This window comes from Lynx rufus, unplaced genomic scaffold (genome assembly GCF_022079265.1).
Source record: "Lynx rufus isolate CCGP_SWC_20201006 ecotype Redwood Valley unplaced genomic scaffold, mLynRuf1.p SCAF_11, whole genome shotgun sequence".
Classification (NCBI taxonomy): domain Eukaryota; kingdom Metazoa; phylum Chordata; class Mammalia; order Carnivora; family Felidae; genus Lynx; species Lynx rufus.
The window spans coordinates 49565683-49588993 of NW_025814825.1; the positions used below are offsets into that span (position 1 = coordinate 49565683).

Here is a 23311-nt window from a genome sequence, read left to right on the forward strand (position 1 = left end):
GCTCCTCCCCTTTCGCACATTCTCTCTTAAATAAACTTCAAAACGTTTTATGAAAACAAAAAGCTCAGGGGACTACTGGATAAGTGAGGGTTTCAAATTTATTTAGTTTTGTCATTACTGGTAGAATCAGTTGGTTAGGCAAAATAGCCTTAAACATGAAAAACAAAATTTGTAAAAGTTTTAAAGTTAGGTAATGTAAAAGCCCCAAAACGCTTTGTACAAGATTAGAATGTATCGTCAAATTCAGTTTTTTTTGTTTTTTTTTTTAAATTTTTTTTTTCAACGTTTATTTATTTTTGGGACAGAGAGAGACAGAGCATGAACGGGGGAGGGGCAGAGAGAGAGGGAGACACAGAATCGGAAACAGGCTCCAGGCTCCGAGCCATCAGCCCAGAGCCTGACGCGGGGCTCAAACTCACGGACCGCGAGATCGTGACCTGGCTGAAGTCGGACGCTTAACCGACTGCGCCACCCAGGCGCCCCCAAATTCAGTTTTTAATAAACATGTAAAGATTTTGTGAACATAAGAGTTGCATTTAGTCACTTGTGCCTAAGAATTTTACCCGTAAGACTGATAGGAATGGTGAACAATAATTTACAATTCTAAAAACTTGGGTAAAAAAAAAAAAAAACCCATAAAATTTGGGTTCAAAGTTTTTTTAATTGCTTATGTTCAATACAAACCACAGTGTCTAAATTCACAATACAAGTTTCATTACTCTTGGGTATTTTTATATTATTTATAAGCACTATCAGTTTTATTAACACACACTGTTCTCAGCATACAGGTGCAAATTATTTTCTAGCTATTGTTAATACTAAGGTAGGGTATTCTGTAGAAGTGCTAAGTTATCATTCAGTGAGTTATTTGCTGTTGTTCCTTTTCTGCCATTTCTTGTTGGCGAATTGTATCCTGGGCTGCTTGCTGCATTTTCTCCAATTTTTCCAAAGTCAGAGATTTTAAGGGTAAAAGTTTGGGTTTACACAGCACCATTGTGGTTATATCTTCCACAGACAGCTGCCCTAAGTTTAAAAAGAAACAATTTGAGTGAGATGACCCAGTTGATTGGTAGTTTGGATTTGCAGCTAGAATGAAAGTCTAAAGACTTAATCCACTATCAATGAAAATCTTTTGTTTTCACAGTCACTTCAAATATATCAACATTTAATACTAGGGAGTTCACAAGGACGCCTTTTTGAACTTGGTACCTAAAATTCCAAGCTACCTATGAGACACACGACTCATTTTGTGTCAAATGTTTAATGTGCAAAAAGATTCAGGAGAAATACATAGTGCATAGAAATACTTAATATTCATGTTAATACCATTCTTTTACTATATTAACTACTGAATGTTAAACTGTCAGCTTTTCTTAATGATTGCTTGACTTAGGTTTCTTTTTCCCCATTTCCAGACCATATTTAACATTATGGTGAATTACAGTACTAGTTTTTTCATTGAAAATTTCATATTGTAATTTGCAAATTTGAGTATAACAGGATTCCTAGGTTGAACAATGCTTCATTTGTTATCCTTTTACTGGGGGGGGGGGAAGCAGTGGATGAGTTCTTTATACTTGTAAAAGAGTGGATGGTAAATGTGGCATACAAGACACAAAATAGTTACAGATGTTTAGCTACTTAGCCTATGTGCCTACTACTTTTTAGGTACCTGTAATATTCTGTGACCTAAGTATTTGTAATTTAGATACCTTGTTTTGGAAGAACTTCCCGGAACATTGACTTCACTTCCGCCATATCTGAATTGTTGGATACAGCTAAGTTTTTTCCTTCAATGAGAAATCAATTGTTAACATTCAAGAATGAATTTCCAAAGCATATTGCTTGAGATATTTCCATTATACTTTAAGAAGTAAAATCACAATTCCTACAGAAAATGAACTACGCTGCCCTTGCATAATTTTCCTATTAATTTCCTAGGAGTCTTTTCATTGAAACAAGATTGAGAGTGTTAATGTAAGGATCTGGAGTGTGTCAATGTTCTTTAATCAGTGGAGGTGTTAATTTGGAAGGCTACATGTTCTATGTTTTTTTCCCTTGTAGTGAAAAATTGGTAGGGCTTCATTTATTTGGCATAATTACCTAATAGAGGCCAGCTGAGGAAAACCAAAAGCATTTTTGTGCAGCCATTTGGTTCACTGATAGCATCTCCCTGAAGGTGGATGGGGTAAAAAAATGTTACCATTTGGGAAGTGGGGTAAGGCAGGTAGTTAGGAAAAAGAGGAGGTAGTAAGTAGGTAAATATTTCCTAATGTTCCCACTTCTCAACAGCTAACAGCTGGCTTCTACTTTAATCCCTTTGCTATCATGACAAAAAGCATCCTAAGGAACAGTTATTGGCTATACCGGTCCTGTTTGTAAGGAGGCAACACAAACGGGTGAAACTGGCTCTTGAAGAACAGAAGTGAGGTATGCTTTCAGTTTACTACTTTCCTTTAATACAGAGATACTACATGCTAAAGTGCCAGCAAATACCTTTATCTTGAGTATTTTGTTAAGAACATACCAGCATATATGCCATCTCTGGCTGATGGCATTTGTTTCCAGTGTTACATTCCAGATTACTGCTATGCTGTATATTCAAGGTGTTCCGGATTGTAATTTGTAGCATGATCCTTTTACAAACACAGATGCTTCTCTAGACAGACTCACCCATTTTGCGATATTTCACCATACTGATGCAACCTTACCATGTGCCTTTCACAACATTACCACAGAAGAAAGATTTATTATTTATAAAGTGGTGATGCTGGCGTGGTGCCTGCCTTTACCGCCCACTGCAAATTAGTTATAATCAAGTGAAGCTGCTTCTGGTCTGTTATTCCCACTCTACTACTAACTTTGACATTTGTAAAGAAAGCTTCCTATTCCATCCAAGCCTCTCCTTTCTCATTCAAATTCCCATTCTGGAACATCTAAAGTTCCTAAGGAACCTCTATACATTTTCCAGAACTTTGTCATCAAAGTTTAACCCCTACACTGCTCTGTTTGGGAGTGAATATGAAATAGGGAATGGACCAGGAATGAAGTAGCAACTCCTCATTAAATGGAATGAGATAAATGTAATATGCAATTTCCTTAGAATGCACAACTTCTTCAGCCATATTCTTTTCTTGTTAGGCCTGCTGTGGTATCTAGTGATCATTTCCCTTTTTTCCCGTGGTTATGTTGAAAGCTAATAGCATTGCAGATCCCTGATTAGCCTGAATATGAACTATAAGCTATAATAAACAGCCTCTCCACTAAAATATCACAATGAACATGTTGAGTAAGCCCTTATTTGTTGCAAATCTGACATGATATGCTGCCAAAAGGGAGGATAAACATTATAGATGTTGATAAATGTGAAAAGAAATAACAGTAGCCAAGAGTTTTTGTATCACCAATTTTCTTTTTTATCAGCAAAACAGTGGATGAATACTTACAGTCTTCAATGTTTTATAGAGTAGCAACTTCAGCTACTCAGAACTCAATCACAATCCTTTGCTCTCTCTAGTCTGTCCCTCTTTCACATCCAAAATCTGGCTGGAGGAAAACAATGAAACTTGGTGCTTTACTAAACCTTAGTTCTGTTTCACTAAGCTGCCATTGTTACTGCAAAGGGTGTGGGGCCAAAAGCCTGGTAGGGAGTGGGTTGGGTCTGGTGTGGGGAATATCAGTGCTGGCAGTCACTTGCCTGGGTGGAGTGTTGGCTTTACTAGGGTTGGCTATTGTTCTAGGCGCCCCCCCCACCCCCCACTCCCCAGGCACTGGCAGGAGAGAAACAGGAAGGGAAGGGCTAAAATAAGCAAGGTGGTGGTTGGATGACCCTCACTGGCAAGGTTACAGTGTCTTGGTAATCAACTGCCCAGGGAGTCCACAGTAGGAAGGAACATTTCTTTCCTTCACCTGATAATGGCCAAACATGGGTGTTTTGTCTGGTGTAATGTGCCCTAAGGAGTTGTGGTTGCTTCTAAAGGTACTTTCTTATTATGATGAGGTAAGATGTGTGTACCACTAGGCACAAATGGGTCAAAGAAGAAACATATCAGCTATGACAGAAATTCACATGTATCATACAAGTGCCATGTAATTCAATTCAATAAATATATGTCTATAACGTGCAAAGCACTATTCTTTAGTGAACAAAACAGACAAAACCTCAAACCTTTTGGAGCTTACACTCTAGAGTAAGTAAATAATAGGATGCTATAAGGTAGTAAGTGCTATAGAAAATAAAGTTTAATGGGATGTAGGAGTGCTGAAGTGGGTACTGTAGTTGAAGTAGGAAAATGATCATGGATTCATGAAGCAAGTGAAAATCATGTGACATTTTGGTGTGTGTGTTAGATCTTTTGAAATTGCAAAAATAATCTAAAGCTGACAGTATTCAGAGTTAGAGAAGGTAGAGAGAAATGGGCATTCTCTGTTGGTGGGTGGGTTTCTTGGTACAGATTTTTTAGATATTTTGTAGTATCTATTAATATTTTGTATTATCTACTGAAGCTAAATATGCACAGTTTCTTTGACCCAAGCATTCTAGGATGGGCCCTAAAGAAATAATGCACCGGTGTATAAAGACATAAGAATAAGAATGTTCATTAAAGCACTGCATTGAAGAGCAAAATGTTCAGCAATAGGTGAATCTAAATATTCAGCAATACATCAAAGGTTAAATAAATTCTGTAACAGCCATACAATGGACTACTATGCCAGATTTTAAAATGATACATTTGTCAAGGTATATTTTAAGAGAAAACACATTCAATTGCAGAAGTAAAATTCTTACACTAATGTAACCCAAACTTTTAATGCTTGGAGAATAGAATGTCAATAATTTTTTGAAGCTCTTGGTCTGGGTAATTGGAAAATAATCTACTTCCTTTCCCCCCCGTAGTTTCTTTAGTTTGTAATTTGTCCCAGAGATAATGGTTTTGATGGATAGTACATTTCAAAGTCATAACAAAGTAAGCAAACCTGTCGTAGCCATTGAGCTGGATGCCTAAAATTAATGCAGAAGAACTTGGAGGGAAACCAAATCTGTCATGAAATATTTTACAAAGCTGTAGGCGGAGTTGAAAGACACTTAAGTCTAGGAAGGATTACTACTTTATATCAATCATACACATGTTGATAATATAAGTTAATTTTACAACTTGGACAAGTTAAAAATTTCTGGGGTGAGTTAATTTGATACTTGAACTAAACTGTGTATGGGACTGGACAAGAGCACTAAAATGTCCTGAACCCAGAGAATATATGTAAGTGGTCCTCAAATTTTATGCTTGCATTAACACGCAGAGATTTTTATTCCATTTACTCATTCATTCATTTATAGTTTATTTATTTATAGTTTATATATTGAGAGATTGAGAGAGAGAGAGAGAGAGAGAGAGAGAGAGAAAGCACACAGACGGGAGGGGAAGAGAGGAAGAGAGAGAGAATCCCAGCAGGCACTCCGCCATCAGGGCAGAGCCCACCAAGGGGCTTGAACTCACCAACCGTGAGATCATGACTGAGTGGAAATCAAGAGTTGGATGATTTGCTAACTAAGCCATCCAGGTGCCCTCAGATTTTTAAAAACTAGGTAGAAAAACTAAATACCCCTTTACACATTTCTAAATTGACAAATTTATTAAGTTCAAATAGTTCTAAAGACATAATTTCCAGCATATTTAAAAATAACTGTTATATCAGTCTTTTATTTTTTCGTTTTATTTTTTCAAGTTTATTTATTTTGAGAGAGAGAGAGAGAGAGAGCACGTGGGGAAGGGGCAGAGTGGGGGAGAGAGAATCCCAAGCAGGGCTCAAACTCACAAATCAAGACATCATGACCTGAGCTGAAACCAAGAGTTGGACGCTTAACCAACTGAGCAACCCAGGTGCTCCATATCAGTCTTTTAAAAATATATCCAACGTAATCTCAATATCATAAAAACTTGACAGCTATTATCCTCCATTAGTAAAAAGAATGAAGAACTTACTTTTAAGTCAGAAAGTTTACATCTTTTTTCTCCCTAGACCTCTATTACCATTCCACTTAATTTTACTGTAATATATTTTCATGCTTAACCATATTTTAATGATTGATTATCCTACCATATTTCTCTACAAAAATGTTTACAAATGAAAAACTAAAATATTCTGGATTGAGTTATTACCATTATTAGTGAAAAATTGATCAAAATAAGTTATACATGGACAAAATAATTACTGAAGATAAAAAATAAAGTTAATGGCTGTATATCTATTAATAAGGACAGAGCTTTAAAAGTAAACACTGGACAGTGAAGACGAGTAGAAAGGATGCTCTTTTCGGGACAAGGGAATTTACTCTTTCAGAATGAAAAACAAATGTAACAAAAGAGGAATTTGGGATCATATGTTCCTATCCAAACACATTTTTCCTTTCAACAAACATACCAATGTCTATAATGCCAGTCACAGCTAAATGAAGGAGCTACAGTGGATAAGAACCTTTTGGGGGCGCCTGGGTGGCTCAGTTGGTTAAGCGTCCGACCCTTGATTTTGGCTTGGGTCACAGTCTCACAGTTTTTTTGTTTTTTTTTTGTTTTTTTTTTTTAATTTTTTTTTTTCAACGTTTATTTATTTTTGGGACAGAGAGAGACAGAGCATGAACGGGGGAGGGGCAGAGAGAGAGGGAGACACAGAATCGGAAACAGGCTCCAGGCTCTGAGCCATCAGCCCAGAGCCTGACGCGGGGCTCGAACTCGCGGACCGCGAGATCGTGACCTGGCTGAAGTCGGACGCTTAACCGACTGCGCCACCCAGGCGCCCCCACAGTCTCACAGTTTTGAGACTGAGCCCCACGTCAGGCTCCATGCTGAGTGTGGAGCCTGCTTAAGATTCTCTCTCTCTCTCTCTCTCTCTCTCTCTCTCTCTCTCTCCCCCGTCCCCCACTCGTTTTCTTGTCAAAATAAACATTAAAACATAATAAAAAATATGATAAAGCAAATCTATTTCATAATATAATTCAAGGTTGAGCAAATGTGGGCAAGTTTTTAAGTTGGTGGCAAAGAGTAAAAACCTTTAAAATTATAGGGATTAGAAGCCCGGTGTACATAAGACTCTATCTTGAATTTTTGATGGAAGTGACAAATGGAAGTTGCCTAACCTAAGAAAATAAATGTACCTGAAATATGTTTAGAAAAACATATCTAAAGTATTTTCAGATTCTGGCCTAACTGCCAATCCTGTTTTCATATAAGAAACATAGGTCACCAACTGGTGGCCCTTGGTCCTATCTGGTTAAATGTTTTGCTGGCTTGCTAAATATTTAAAAAGTATTTGAAACTATGTTTAAAAATCACAAGATCTTCACATAAAGTCCAAATTTCAGCTCCTCTTGGCAAATCTGGCAACACTTCCCACATGGCAAAATTTGGCTAGGGCTGGAAAGTAATGTCCCAGATGAATGTGGAGACTTGTCTAGTCCCCCACTTCTGCCTATTGTTCCCTTTCCCTTACCATCCTCATTGCTATAGGCACTCGATGTCACAACTTCAATAGAATACACAAGAACCACTATAACACATTATATTCCAAATTGTCCTATTTTACCATTAATAGGTATTAAGAAACAAGATACAATCTTAGAGAACTGAGGGAGCTACCAGAAGCAATTTGTTTCTGTAAAGGACAATAGAGGATATTGTTTGGTGAATATTTATTAGTTTAGATCTTTTTAAATAAATTCAATCTGCCTAGTACAGGTTGTGGATGGAGTGGCAGGAATTGCAGGAAAAATATGAAAGATTTTATTTGTTTTATTCAAGACTTATGATCGACTAACAGATGAATTTTCAAATGCATATTAGATTTCTGAATGTAAACTAACATGAAGGTGAAAGAGGGAGCCCCAAAAGAAGTGTTTTCTTTTTAGCAGACACAAAGTAGTAATGCTCATTCTCACTCGAGGGCTGCCCACATACTAGCAGAGTGCTTAGTTTGGATTGATAATGTTCATCTGGAGATGCCAAATAACATCATATGTCACGTATTTGGAAACTATAATAGTTCTACTGTGTTTGCTATCTGGCATCTGCTGGTAGGAAAATGTTGCAACATGTTCAATTTGGCTAATTAATTTAGACTCATGTGAATAAAATGTGCGGTGTTTAGCTTCTGAAATGTGCCTAGGCCTAAGAACAGGAACTGTTCTTCTTGGATGAACTTGGATGATGGTATACTTCACTAGCAGACACTACTATTAAGTTAATAGAAAATGACACATCCCACTCACACAAAATACCAGATGGCCAGCAGTTGCCTTGGTATCTGCTTTGATAACATCAAGATTCATCTGTATTTCAATTGCAGGGCCCACACATCTTTCATCAACAGTCCTCAGGGTGCCAGGAGTTGAAACTCATGAAACTATGCTGACATCAGTACACTGTTGCAGATTATGTTGCATCAGCTACAAGTGTAGGCAAAGTAGCAGCAATACTTTACTAAAGGTTGACAGCCGAGGACACTAGCACTTCCTCTCTACAGACAGGAGGATTGAATACTAATTTCTTCTTTGTAGGACAGCATAGCAGGGTGTGTGTGCAGAGAAGTGGGATGCATTTAACTAGCCACTCATGCCACTGGTAGATGTAGTCACATTTGAGAAGACTTAATCATTAATCACGATTGGAGAAGTATGAATACTGTGAAGTATTCTGGGGAAAAAATGTTAAATGGAATCTAATCAAGCCTCTAGATCAGTTTCTGATTTACAAGAAATAAGAAAAAAGGAGACATTCAAGAAGACCTCTACTCTGGACTCTTTAAAATGCCAACGTTGGGGCGCCTGGGTGGCTCAGTTGGTTAAGCGTCCGACTTTGGCTCAGGGCATGATCTCACGGTCCGTGAGTTCGAGCCCCACGTTGGGCTCTGTGCTGACAGCACAGAGCCTGAGCCTGTTTCACATTCTGTGTCTCCCTCTCTCTCTGCTCCTCCCCTATTCACGCTCTGTCTCTGTCTCAAAGGTGAATAAACGTTAAAATAAATAAAATGCCAACATCACAGGAGAAAAAAAGATAGGGGAGTTGTTCTCAATTAAGGCTAAAAGTTACAATACCCAAGCACAATACATAAACCTTGACTGGATTCTGAATTTTGTTGGAGGAGCAGGGGTAGAGATATACAAAATATTCTTAGGTCAAATGGGAGAATGTACATACAGACTAGATTTTAAATATTACAGAACAATTTCCTTTGTTGTGATAATGATACTGTGTTTTGCAGAACTTTATAATCCTTAGGGAAATACATTTTGGAAATTTTAGAGGTGCCTGCTTAACAATAGGTCGGTAACCTATTTCCAAATAGTTCAACAACAATGAAAAAAGTGTGAGAAGGAATGAAATAAATATAGCAGAATTTAACAACTGTTGGATCTAGGTAAAGGGTATATGAATATTTATTGTATTTCCTTCAACTTTTTAATGTATGATTTCTGTTTTTCGAGGGAAGAAATCATGTTGGAAGGAATTCAGAGGGGAAGACTAGGAAAAGGTTGAGTAACAGGAACCACACTGAATTTGATAAACTAAAGCTGGCAGTGTCTTAGGTCCCCAGGACACCAAAAAATATTCAATCTTTTAGGAAGTACTTACCAAAATAATATCATGTGCAGGATAATATGATAGGCAGATGAATCTGATAAAAACCATTTTAGACATAAACACAGCAGTAAAGCTAAGAACGTAAGCAGCTGTTATATAAAATAGAGATTGTCCTAAAAGAAGTACAGAAAGTGCTAGGTAAGCGCAGAGGAAGTTGCTTCCTGTTGGAGAGAATCTGGAAACATCTCCAAGGGTAACTAGGACATTAATATACAGTCACAAAAGGTTAGTGCTTCAATGATTAACCTTGGAAGAAACCAGAGTAGTTCATTTTGGTTAAAGCGTGAGTAGTAAGGTAGCAGAAAGAGATTAAATAATGAAGGTGGGTCTGCACCCTTGTTGAGAAAGTTCTCCTGGTCTTTTCCCCCCGCCGCCTCCCCCCCCCCCCGCAACTTTAGGCATCCAACCCAGCATTACCAATCTGACTGACAGTTCTTGACTTAAGCCTACAGAAGGAACTACACGAGTTAAGGTGTGACAACTTTTGGAAAGAACCATGTAAAAGTATTACGGTATTTTTAAGAATATTCACAAGCAGTAAGTTGTTTAATAAAATGCAGACATGGAGGATTAGGACGGTATACCTCTACCCAGAACTGCAGTTAATGCTTATAAACCCACAAAAGAGGAGAAACAAAGAAAAGGAAGAAAATTCAAAATGTGAAGACAAGAGGTGAGAAAATAAGACTTAAGAGGTGTGGCCGCTGTGGTGGAGGACCACCTTTTTTCCTTTCTAGCCGGCAATGGAAAACGTTTTCCTCAAGCTCCACAATTCTCCGTCCTCCAAAGGTCGGGATGGAAGTACTCAATAGGAATTTAAGGGGGCGCGGTCAGGAGCTCCAGCGGCGGGAGTGAGGGGCTCCGCCCCGTAGCACGAGCCTAAGCCCCCGCCGGGCCCAGCTGGCGGCAGCTGGGTTAGAGAGGATGGTGGAGCGGCCTCGCCCGACAGGGAACCTCAGAGGGGCGGAGGTAGGGCGGGCCGCCGTCAGGCCAGCCCGGAAAGAAAACCTTCCTCCAGCGGAAGCGGCTGTGAGCTTCCCTCACCTCCCCGGCTCTCCGTCTCCCGCGGGACGTCTAGCTTGGGCCGTCTAACTTGGACCGTCCTCACGGGACAGGGCAGATCGGATCCTCACCTCACTTGGCGGCTCCAGTGGAAATGGGCACTCCCTGGGGTGCCGGGGGCTATTCCCACCCTTCCGCCATGACCCCATTCAGAAGTGCCAAATGCAACTTCCGGGCGGGACAGGGATTTTCGGAACCCTAACCTTTTGTCCACCTAGGTAAGTGATTAGAGGTCCCAGCAAAATAAGGGCCAGGAAACCTGCTCCTTCCTCTCCCCCAACCCGGGCAGGCGGTTCCGAATATGAATTAAGTTGTCTAACCTGGGATGACTGGTCACCTTTGGTCCTTTTTCGGGCCTACTTACAGACGCCTCTCTTCCCAGACCGCCCGATTGTTGCCCAGGGCAACGGTGAGATTGGACGAAGGGAAAACTACGTCACACTGGAGACGGGAGGCCAGGAAACTCCCTTTGCCATTAGCAGTTATGGCTGCCTTAGCGTCAACAGTCACTTCCGTTTGCGAGTTGTCACTCTACCCAGCCGGAGGCTTACTCTGTGGCCCGGCTTGCCAGCGGCGCCCAGTGGGCGGGAGAGAGGGCCTAGAGCAGCTGAGGAAAGGAAAAGGGCGGAGCGAGGGAAGCTGGCGCCAATGCCTCACTCCGATTGGACAGCGTCGTTGGCGCCAGTGCCTCACTGTGATTGGGTAGTGTCGATTGCCCTGGCCCCGCCTGTTTTTCTCCCAGCGAGTGACGGGCCTGAGCCGGAGGGGTGGGGCGGGGCGGTAGGAGCGAGAGTGTGTGGAGGGGCAGGCGGGGCGGGGCGAGTGGGGGAGGGGCGGGCGGGGGGCGGCGGTTGGGCAGCGTCGCTTCTAAGGAGGAGGAGGAAGGAGGGCGAGCGAAGAGGATGGCGGAGTTGGGGCTCCTGACGGTAACCCGGGGCTGCTGAGGCGGGAGGGCGTTTGTCGGTCGGTTCTTCCTGCCTTCCTTCTTACCCGTCGGGCGGTCCGGTGGCTGTCGGTAGAGGGAGGCCCCGCGCGCCCTGAGGGGCTAGAGCCGGCGGGGCCGGGGCGAGGCCCAAGGGGCTGGGGCCCTGGGAGGCGCCGCGGCCGCCGCCGCTTTCCTGGGTGCTGTCGCAGGGAGGGCTGGGCCCTCGGAGCCGGCTCTTGTGCGGGGCCCCGCAGCTGGGCGCCGAGACCGAGCCGGTCGGCTCTGACAGCGGCCGGGGCTGGGCCTGCGGTGGTGGCGGGCGGCCGGGGCAGCGCCCGGGCGAGGGCGAGCCGGCGCGAGGGCGCGGGGCCGGGGGCGCCCGGTGGACGGCCCGGCTCCACTCTGCTCCTCGGGCACCTGGCCCAGGCTGCTTGGGCGCCCCGTGGGCGTCCGGGGGCTGTTAGTCGTTGGTGGGGGGCCCTGGCGCAGCGCTGGTGGTGCGGGGTGGGGTATTTCCTCGCCCCCTACTCAAAGCCCACCACTCTCTCCCCGTCTTCTTTCGGTGAAGAGTGGTGAGTTGGCTTTGGGTATGTTGCCTGGTGAGGCGAGTTGTAGGCATCCAAGACCGCCCTGTTGGACTTGCCTGGTGGCAACCTCTTTCCGCCGTAGCTTTTAGGGATAGAGGAAAAGTACTCTTATCTCCTCCTCTCTTCCCTCCCCCCCCCCCCCCGCTCTTAACGCCGAAGGCTTCTGGGCCAAAAGGTTTTTCCCCAGCCCCTCAGTATCCATTGTTTTGTACCTTCCCCCTCCCCCGCCCCATGCCTAGGTAGAAGAATGACTTCAAACCATTAATTGCCCCCTCCCCCCTTTTTTAAATCAGTAGAGGTTTTGTGTTATTGTGTTTGTATGGATTTACAAACAGGTGGAATGAATACCGATTCGGGAGTTGGAAAGATGCTTTTGTGTGAGTTTTTAAGCTTTCAGTACTTACAGTTGGTGGGTGATTTGATTTTGTCTGTTGCTTTGTATCATAATGGGGGTGATGAGAATAAAAGAGGAAGCGATGTTTTGCAACCTACCCAAAGAAATGTTTTTTTAAGTCTCTGGGGATGCTGAAGCAAAATTGGGTTGCAGACGTGTACTGTATAGTATTCGCTTCCATCATGATAACTACCAACAGTCTCTCTCTAAGCTTTCACTTGTGCAATTTTGTACACTTCTTCATAAATGTCAGCTTCTAGTATCTACTCGGCGCGATTCCTGGATCTAAAATTTCTTGTTTGTCAGAATTCTAGGGCATACTTGTGTATCCAAGCATTTTTGTATTTGAATGCAGCATTAACAAATTGTCTTATTTGAAGACGTCAGTTTATTAGTGTACTAATTTCTACCCTCATCCTTCGATGCCATAGCCCTTATAACTGTTAACATTATTTGAAGAAACTTAGCTCTTGGGTACAATTTGTAACATTAAGTAAGCTTACATTTATACTTTGAGTTTACCAAATGTTGATGTTTTTCTGTGTGACAGTGACAAGAATTTTTAGGAATAACATGTATATGACCCTTCCCTACCTATGGCATTTCTACTGAATAGGATAAATCTTTTAAGTATTTATTTGGACATAAGGTACACTACGAAACTTGTTACTTAATTATGAATATACATTTGAAAAATAGCTCTTAGACAAGTAAATAAAGGCTTTAAGATTTGTAACTTTCAAATGGCTTAAATATATAAAGCTAACAAACTATTTTTGAAATGCTAGTTTTGAGGGATGGATCTGGCCTATTTCTAAGATTACTACTGTAATCTTGTGTTTTAGTTTTTGAAGAAACAACTACGTTTATCGTAGGTTGGCATTTGTTTAGTGATCTCTCATTGTTAATACAGTTTTCAAGTGTTTTTCTCTTGTTTTAAATTGTTACGGATTAAAGAGTGATATTAAGAGATACATTAATAGCTTGCAGCTGGGTTTTTTAAAAGTTTTAAAATGATATTCAGAAAGTTGATTAGAGCTGTGTTGTGATAATTGTAGCCAGATTCATACAATTTGTGAACTTTGTGTCAGAAATTTGAAACATTTCACTTTTCAAAAGGAACACCAAAATTATACATTCTTGTGTTATATTTGCTGGAATTATGCGTTTTAAGTTTTACTATTTCTTTAGTGACTTGGGACAGGGCTTGTCCCATGTTTAGAGAAATATAAATTGGAATTCTATGTGGAATACTCCCAAAGATGCCTCCTGAATAGCTTCTGATATATACTATATATATATATGTATTTTTTTTAAGTTTATTTTTTTAATAATCTTTACACCCAGCGTGGGGCTTGAACTCACAAACCCAGGATCAGGAATCATATGCTTTTGTGACTGAGCCAACCAGGCACCCCTCTGTTGGTGCATTTTTTGACTTGCCTTACCCATGTGGGGAAAGGTAAATAAAATTGAATTTCTTTGTTATACAGGCAGTCATACTTGTTTTGAAAATATGCTGGATTATCAATATTTGTTGTGTAATTTAATATTTCTGTAAATTTGTGTTCTTTAAACAATTTATAGATTTTTTCTAGTAAGATATTTAAATATAAAAATAAACTGTTATGGTTTTGATGTAAAATATACCTGAACCTGTATTTGCAGATAAAAGGATGAATATTTTTTGGAGGTTGAAAGAATATATCTTTAGAATTCAGTTTACTATATTCATGTATCATTTATGTACTATTCATGTATGAAAACATAAAATCTATGCTTATAACCAAAAAAACCAAAACAAGACCAGCTATTCCTCCCTTCCCCCCCACCCCACCAAAAAACAAAACAAAACAAAACAACACAGTAAAACCACCAAACAGGTTGACCTACAAATCCTTCAGTGAGTTCTGAGGTTTATATTTTGGCCTAGGTGGAAGTGTTCTTGAATTAGTTTATAAAGTATCAGGAGAAGAAATTTAGATATAGAATAAACACTTTGACTTTTCCTAATAAGACTAATAGGGAATTGATAAATATTTTGTTGTAGATAAATTGGATAGAAATTAGCTGTAATTTAGCAGAAGGATACATTAAGTATTTTCAGATGGTGCTTGAGAAATTAGTACTGCAAATATTAAATTAGTTTCTGTTTTTGCTTATTGTTTGACTTACACTTCATGCATTATATATTATGCATTGGCATATTATAATTTAAAGCTAAATCTTTCATAGACTAAATTATTAAAAATTGCTATCCCTGTCTTCTGAATTTTGTTTTATTTACTGGTTATACCACGTCAAAGTGATGCCATATAAATCTTTCTGAACATTTTTTTCTCCGATAATAAAACAGTTAAAATTTTGTAATTTTGTAGCTCTCTTGTTTACATGGACTTTTAAAATCTGAAAAATTTCTAAGTCACAAGGTGACCTATGGAATGCTTGAACTTTTTATAGAGTGTTCTGAAATGTAATTGCAGTCAGTGCAGGTTGAAAGGAACACACATAAGTGGGAAAAGCTGATTTATGTTCTAAAATATGTAATTGCATTATTTTTGAGGTAAACAAACTTTCATTCTTTGGTATTTTCCCCTGGTTCCCAACTTTTTTAGTACAGGATCTTTAATTCTGCAAATCAAAGTTCTAACACATGAAAAGAATATTCTAATTACAAAGAGCTCTTTAACTTTTGAAATGTTGGTAACATGTGCTTTCTCCGAGAAAGTATGAAGTTTCCATTATCAAGATTTGAAAGAACTAATTAGATTTCACATGATAAATCTCATTCCTCTTCTTTAAAGATCAGAACTGATTGCAAAAAGTAGTTCATGCTGTAAAAGGTAAGGGTTCTTTTATCGGAAAGAATGAACATACTGCTTGAAGTTAAAACAGTTTTAAAGGAGACCTTAAAAGTGAGTATAATTGGTCCCTATGTGAAATGAACCTGAAAGACTTTTTATGAAGTATTTTGGCCTGTCTTCTAATGTTTATAGCATGGTGAGCGCTCACAGTTTAAGCACTTTATTTGCCCTCAAATACTATTTGTAAATCCTACAATTTTAATTAATTAATTTCACAACTTACAAAGATAAATCTTTTTTTCTTTTGGTTTTTCAAATATTTTGGAGGTAAAGTGGAAATTACCTGTTTTGACACTGATGAAATTAACTCCAAATTCTAGATATTATCAGTTAAATTTGCACTTTCTGAGTTTCAGGTTTTGTGTTGTATAACACTCCTTCCTGCTTTCAGGGACTTTCACAGTTTTGTAAATAGTCTTTAACTTTAAAATTTTGTTCTATAAATATTTCTTACTATGAGCTTAATATTCATAATGTCATAGACTTTCTAATAAGTGCCATTATATATAGTTAAATATACTATGTTTCCTGCTTTTAGTAAGTTCACAGTTTGTTGTATGAACTGTACAAGTCAGTAGTTAATTACTTTACAATGTGACAAGTGCTTTGATAGCGGTATATGCTGGAGAACTGAGCTGAGTTAAGGCACAGAATGCATGTGTAACCAGCAATGCTTGCTGGAAGATAGGACTTGAACTTAACTCTTGAGGGCTAAGTAGGATAGGTAGTGGATAGAAAAGCATAGATGTTAGACATGGTAAGGTCCATTTGGAGAATTGCAGGTGAATAGCAATTTGGATTCTATGTAAGACCTAGTATTTTAGGTGATCGAGTAGGCATTCATTAAAGCCTGTACTTTTAGAGATTGTTATTTCTTGTGTTCCTAATTTAGTTCGGGCCTTGGACTGTGGATCTGCATGAATGTTAGGGATCTGCTTCAAATTATTATTTAAAACTTTTAACTAAGTACTTTTCATTAATATTTTAATTAAATACAGGAAGAACATATCAGCCTGATGTGAAATAATCTCCCAGGTTTAGAACTTGAATAGTTGTGTTTCAGAATCACATTTAAGTATCTTTTCTCAGCATTTATGCATCATGTTAAAAGTAATATTTATGAGCCTTCTTAGAACTCATGGTAAGTTTCTACTGTGCATTTAAAGTTATTCTTCTGGGGGAGCCTGGCTGGCTCAGTTGAAAGAGCATATGAGTTTTGATCTCAGGGTTGTGAGTTCGAGCCCCACGTTGGGTACAGAGATTACAAAAGTAAATAAACTTAAAAAAATAAAATTGACTCTTCTGAAAACATTAAAAGTCATTTTCTTCCATACTTATTTCAAAGTGCCACTCTTTCCTTTAGGTAAGTCAGACTGTATAATCAGCAGTTATGTCCTGGTAGAAGTCTTTGTATGGCTTATTTGAATTAAAAATTCTCTGAACTTGAATATTAATAATTTTTCCTATAGTATGATTTAATACTCCTTTGAGGGTTTTTTGTTTTTTTTTTTTGCCATTCCAAACTCTGTTCCCTCCAGAGTGCCATAGTTTCTCATTTTAAAACATTCTCATACTGTTTTTTGTTGTTGCTTTTGATCCTTCCACTTGTGTTTTTTGTTTTGTTTTGTCTTATTTATTTTTAAGAGAGACAGAGAGCATGAGTTTGTGGGAATGGGGAGCAGAGAGAGAGACAGAATCTGAAGCAGGCTCCATGCTGTCACTGGAGAGCCTGATCTGGAACTTGAACTCACAAACCTTGAGATCTTGACCTGAGCCGAAGTCAGATGCTTTACCCAACTGAGCCACCCAGGAACCCCTCCAGTTATTTTCATTATTCAAACTTGAGAAATTCCTTTGTAAAGTTTTCACATTTTAGCAATTACATTATAAATTTTATATCCTCACATTTATCTCAAGGTTATTTATTAGGAAACTAAAACTTTCTGGTATCATCTCCTTGGATACAACCCCAAACATTTTTTACCTGGTGAACCTAATCCCCCTTCTGGCCTCAATATCATGTCGTTTGGGAGGTCTTCTTTGATCCTTAGGTTCTGCTGTTCTAGGGTCCCTTAACCTGCACTTCCTCTTTTTTTCTTTTAACATTTTTGTGATGATGTGTGTAATATCTGTCTTTTTTGCAGACTGTAAGTTTCATGATAGCATCAGGTATGTCTGGCTTCTTTACTACCATTTCTGTAGTATATGTACAGTGTATAACTTTGTAGGCTCCTAATAAAAAAAAATTACTGAAACTAAGTATTGAGCCCCAAAACAGACCACTAAAAAGGACAAAGAGATGTCATAGTCTTCTGTTCTTTAACATATTTTCTGCTCTTAGATTTCCTCAGGCCTTAATTGAAGGCTTTTTTACTCAATGTACAATTAAGAAAGTTTAGTAACCAAATGTAAATAGGACTGGGATATCTCCTAGAGGCCATAAGAGTTGAAAATAAGAGCAGAGGGGAAAACACTTAAAAATCAGATACAAGACATTTTTTTTATATAACAGGTTAAGGCAACTTCATCTTGTGATAAACATATTTAGATCTTTCAAGACCCCATTTGTTTTATATGTGGAACAGTATAGCAGTAATGCTGATAGAAGAAGAAATTAATTGCTGTTAGTAAATTTTGTTAAAACACAGGACAGGGGCGCCTGGGTGGCTCAGTCAGTTAAGCATCTGACTCTTGATTTCGGCTCAGGTCGTAATCTCATGGTTTGTGGGTTCAAGCGCCACGTTGGGCTCTTCATTGACAGTGTGGAGCCATTCTCTTTCCCTCTTTCTCTGTCCCTCCCTTGCTTGTGCTCTCTCTCTCAAAATGAAAAAAAAAAAAAAATTACACAGGACCATGTGTTGTATTTGGGAAAAGTTTTATACCTAAATGATGTAATTAAAAATTTCAGTGTCAAGCTTTTGTTGGAAATATTTGCTTAATGAGGGGAAAACATAGTAGGCACCATAAGTACTGAATAATAAGTTGAAACAAATAATTATCTGAAAATACTGAATCACTGCAGTATAGTATTATTGCCTTACAATTTGTAGATGTAGTTTTTATACTGACCATGTTTCTTTGTTAGCTTAGCTATGAAATATGTAAAATTGGGTAACATGTTTTTGTAAATTAGTTTTGAATAAAAACCTACCTGTTGCAGTGATGTGACAAAATGACATAAATATTTCTGCAACTTTTGTTAAAGAGAGTAAGCTCTATCTATCTATTTATGTATTGTGTTTCTTGGCAACCTGGACTGGAAAAATTAGGTTGGGGGTTATAATTATTTCTTTGCTAGAAGTATGTGGAATTTAACAGATTGGGTGACCTGAAATAGATTGTATTTAATTCAGTTTTATTTTATATATCTTCTGGGATAAAGTATTCAAAATTTCACCTAAGGGCTTTAGTTCTTGTTCAGATATACTGCACTTTATCTTAATATTGTAATCTGTTGCATTCTAGGACTTTATAAGGATAGGTAGAAAAGCTAGTTATTTCTTGTTACTAAAACAAATGTTGGTTTATCTACCATGTGTTAATTACCATTTTAAACTCATAGAAATAGGATACTTATATACTAGGCAGCTGAAAATAGTAAGGTTTATGATTTAATCTTGAAGACATTTATTTCTGTATCTGGAAGTAGTGATTTGAAATTCTTAATACTAGAAATATGGCCTAGTTTCAGAACACCCACTAAGCAACTGTGAGAACTCAGCATGCTAAATGGCTTGTAGTGCTGCAGTATTTTTTAATTTTCCCCACCCCCTGTTATATAATGGCTTATAGTAGTACACACAGAACATGAGTATTTGGGACAAGAACAAATTGTATTGAAGTCTCCAAAACATGTGAGGCTGTCAGGTTTTTTGTTGAGTACTAAGGAGCTAACGATGATCAAATATAGTGCTAATTAGTGATTGAATGACATACATCAGGTGGTGATGTTTTACGCTGCAAAAAAGGCAGGAAAAGCAAGAATTGTTTTCAGGCTTGAGAAAAATGACTTTTTAAAAAATGGGGTCACTATTTTTAAAACAAAAGTTGAATTAAAATTTTTATTTAGGTTTGATAGCTCTGATTTAAACATTTCCATGATGCTTGTGTACAGGGCTTAAAAATTTCAGTGGAAATAATCCTAAACATTTCCCCCAGAATGTTGTGCAACGGAAACATTGCGGCATTATGTCAGCCTGTGAGAACCAGACACTGAAACTGATTAGCACCTGCCTGTAAAGAATGAAATCTACTAGTTCTTATTCATTGTTCAGGAAAGTATGGTCCTAAAGGCGTTTGGTAAAACATTTCTTTGCCATCTTATTTTGTTAAAGGGACTGAGTTGATCAGCAGGAATTGTAATATGCAGGTGTATATTAGAGTTAAAATGTTTCAGTTTTAAAGATTTTTATGATACAGAAAAGGAAAGAATAAGTTTCTTTTAAAGTCACCTATGTAATTCTTGCAGTTAGCTCTGTCAGTAATGCCTTAATGCATAACTAATTATATACAAAAATATAATGAAATTACTCGCTTCTCTCTACTGAAACTCCATTTTATCTGACATTCTCGCGCGTGTGTGTGTATTTGTGTGTGTGTGTGTGTGTGTGTGTGTGTAATAATTGATAATCATGATCCTGTGGCAAGATCTTGGATTTCTGTTTCATCAAAGAAAGTTGAAAATAATAAAATTGAAGTTTTGCTATACTTTATTATGTTCAGATTCTTTGAAAATTGATAATCCACAAATGGTAGGTAGATTCCTGTGCTAAAAATAATTTGTTAATTAGCTCCTCTCTTTCTTGATTATACCATTGTCCAGTTTTTATAATTAACAATTTGATAATAATTGCATTGATTTCAAGGGTAATTAAAATTAACTATTGCCAAATAATGTTTTTTCTTTCTGGCATGATTTAAATATCCTATCACTACCTGCAAATTACTAAATGATTTACATCTTTGTGGTGTAAGAATTTTTAATGTCAAAACTTGTGTAAACTATGTGAGAATAATTTTGGGATTATAGTCACAAGATGGTAGATAGTACACACCAGCTGGGAATTGGTTGGGTTTAATGTGTTAACTTACAAAAATAATGTCCTTTTATGTATATTCAAAAATGTAAGCAAGGGCTGCCTTTGAATATTTTGGATGGTTCTGATGGGAGAAATTCTTTATTATTAACCTTAAGTTAAACTGGACTTGGCTGCTCAGTATATTTCTTTTGATCTTGTTTGACAAATCTTTTTGTTTTGGGATATTTTTGACAAATATAATACAGAGATAATGAGATTATATTTTTAAAGCCCAAAATGCATTCTGCAAATCCTATTTTAACTACCAGGACAGGTAGATAAATAAAATGGTTAGTTGAGCATCTGGTCTTCATCTAAATAGTCTCAAAAATGGACTGTATAAATGTGAGAAAGGATATTTGCTTTATAATGTTATTTATTTTTTAAATGTTTGTTTAGTTTTTGAGAGAGAGCGCATGAAAGAGTGGGGTAGGGGAAGAGAGAGGGGGAAACAGAGTATCCGAAGCAGGCTCTGGTCTGACAGTAGAGGGCTCGATGTGGACCCATACTCACACACAAACTGTGAGATCATGAACCAAGCAGAAGTTGGATGCTTAAGTGACTGAGGCACCTAGGTGCCCCTATCATACATATTTTTTTAAGTAGGTTCCACACCCAGTGTGGGGCTTGACAAACTCATTGACCCTGAGATGGAGTCGAATGCCCTACCAACTAAGCCAGCCAGGCATCCCTAATAATGGCAACTTGACAAATACTGATTCTTAAATGTAAGATACCTACCTGGAGGCCACATAGCTTCTAATGTTGCTGTGTATAACATTATATTTGTTTACATGTTTTCTGACTGTTTCTGGTGAATAATTTATAGAATGAGTAATAGAAAGGATTTATAATCAGATAACACCTAGTGAAGGAATACGTGGGTTTATACGTATAAAAATGAAGCATTTAGATATAGTTAACTTAATTTTAGCTTACAAGTGCTGAAAAGCATTTGTTTTTTAAGTTGAAAATACTTTATTGAATATAATCATCTTAGTGAATATAAACTAAGATAGCAGTTACATTTTTTCTTTGTTGTTTTACACTGATAATTAGGTAATCATCTTTTTCTTTATTGTCTGTTGGTGCATAGTAAATGAAAAGTAACATATTTTGGGAATACTTAGGTTTTGTGTGACATGTTTTGAGTTTCTTGGTAGAAAAAGCAGTTTAAGCAAACATTGACAGGTCAGTCTTTTGGGGAGAGTTGTTTGGGTGGCATAAGAATTTTCAGAGAATGATCAAGATATTTGATGTTTACCATTATATCTTACTTCCATTGAGACATTTAAATCCCTCCTGCCCCACCCCTGCCTTTTATTTTGAGGCTTTTTTGGAGGATCCTGCAGTTTTTCTATCTGGTGAGTCGAAGTGTTGTCCCAGAGAGCTGTAATTCCAATTATGGCTTATGTTGTGGGTTGGATAAATAGGAATTTTCAGTTCTTTGCTTAAAACTTTGCACAGAATCAGAATTTCATAATCTTAGGCTTTTCCATAAGAAAAAAAAATGCAGATTTTCCTAAAAACTCTCATGTATTTATATAAATTAGCCCTATCTCTCCCTGCCAGTCCAAACAGTTTTCATCTTGCCTCCTCACCAAAAGGAAAAAAAGTTGAATGAATGAATTTGAAGGTGCTAGAAGTTCTGTAGTCTTGACATAATTCTAATTAGCATGGGCTAGAGTGTTGTATTTTGTCACAGACTTATTAGCCTCCATGAAAACTACCTTTACCTCTGGTTCATTCATGCTACTTAATTTAATGTATTTTTTCCATTTCTGTCTGAACAGTAACATTCCTTTGAGCATGTTAATTTTGGGTGCTTTTTCAGTTTTGGGTCTTCTAGTTTTCAAGATTCCTTTTTTACACTTTTGAACTACAAAAAAATATATAGGTTTATGTGATTCGGAGGGGGAAATGTTTTATTTTTGTCCTTTAAACTACTTAAAAGAATAAAGAACATTTCAGATCTTTATAAACAAGGGAAAATACAATTGAAATCTTGTCATTTTTAGGTATTCATATCAAAATCTGAGTGACTTAGAGTTAATTTTAAGTAAAGTATAGGGAAACTATGCATGGGACAAGGTTTTTGTCCTTATTGGTTGACTGTCTTTATTCAACAAGTGTTCACTGAGCACTTACTGTGTACTTAATAAAAAGTTCATGGTATCTTAGAGGTTATTGCTTTGTTGAGTAAAAATTGCTTCTTTGTGTAAGGTGCCTACTGTCTACTAGGGGAGATAAAGCTAAGTTAACAAATATTTATAATTATTTCAGTAAATATAACTGCTATGTATGGTAAGTATGGTTTCTAAGTACTGTACTAGGATATGACTGTGAAAAAGGCAAAGGTATCCCTATTTTCCCACTTTAAATGAGAGAGTCAAGACAACTAACCTGGCACTTATAAAGTGTGATAAATGTCCTGATGGGAAGTTTAAGTGGGAGCTTGGAGGGCGGTCTATTCAGAAAGGCTTTTGAGTGATCACAAAAGTCTTCCCTGACCTCTGAGCTGAAATCTGTAGACTATAGGAGACTTAGCTCAGTGAACTGTAAACCTGTGTTTCTGACAGGAGGAAATAATCGCTTGTGTACAAGTCCTGGGGACAGGAGGTAGCAGGACCTGATATGGGATCTGAAAGAAGTTCATGTGACCTGAATGCAAGGTGGGAAATACTGGAGTTGTAGCAGGGGCCAGGTCTTGAAAGGCTTGTTAAGAATTTTGGATTTTATCCTGAAGGTTAGGTTTGTGGGGGTCAT

The 23311-nt window shown here is 38.1% G+C and overlaps 2 protein-coding genes across 3 annotated transcripts in view; one reads left to right on the top strand and one right to left on the bottom strand.

Annotated features, from left to right (window-relative positions):
• Nucleotides 1–641: 641 nt before the first annotated feature.
• BBIP1 (BBSome interacting protein 1) lies at nt 642–11169 on the bottom strand. The gene is made up of 3 exons (XM_047073434.1): nt 11018–11169; nt 1713–1790; nt 642–1023 (listed from the first exon to the last, which is right to left on the bottom strand). Exons 2-3 carry the CDS (start codon nt 1756–1758, stop codon nt 857–859), a joined length of 213 nt encoding a protein of 70 aa, XP_046929390.1. The 5' UTR covers nt 1759–1790; nt 11018–11169; the 3' UTR covers nt 642–856.
• SHOC2 (SHOC2 leucine rich repeat scaffold protein) overlaps nt 10708–23311 on the top strand; it is a 105680-nt gene continuing 93076 nt past the window's right edge. The window contains exon 1 of one of the 2 annotated variants that reach the window (XM_047073432.1): nt 10708–10915. The gene's annotated coding sequence lies outside the window, so the exon portion shown is untranslated. Of the gene's footprint in view, nt 10916–11543; nt 11624–23311 lie in introns of those variants that run through there. The other variant, XM_047073431.1, reaches the window with a different exon arrangement.

Bases quoted from the DNA above. Each gene is read 5' to 3' on its own strand.
- BBIP1 (XM_047073434.1), bottom strand. From the start codon at position 1,758: ATGGCGGAAGTGAAGTCAATGTTCCGGGAAGTTCTTCCAAAACAAG. The intron at 1,024-1,712 runs GTATCTAAATTA...TTTTAAACTTAG, and splicing joins GGAAGTTCTTCCAAAACAAG to GGCAGCTGTCTGTGGAAGAT.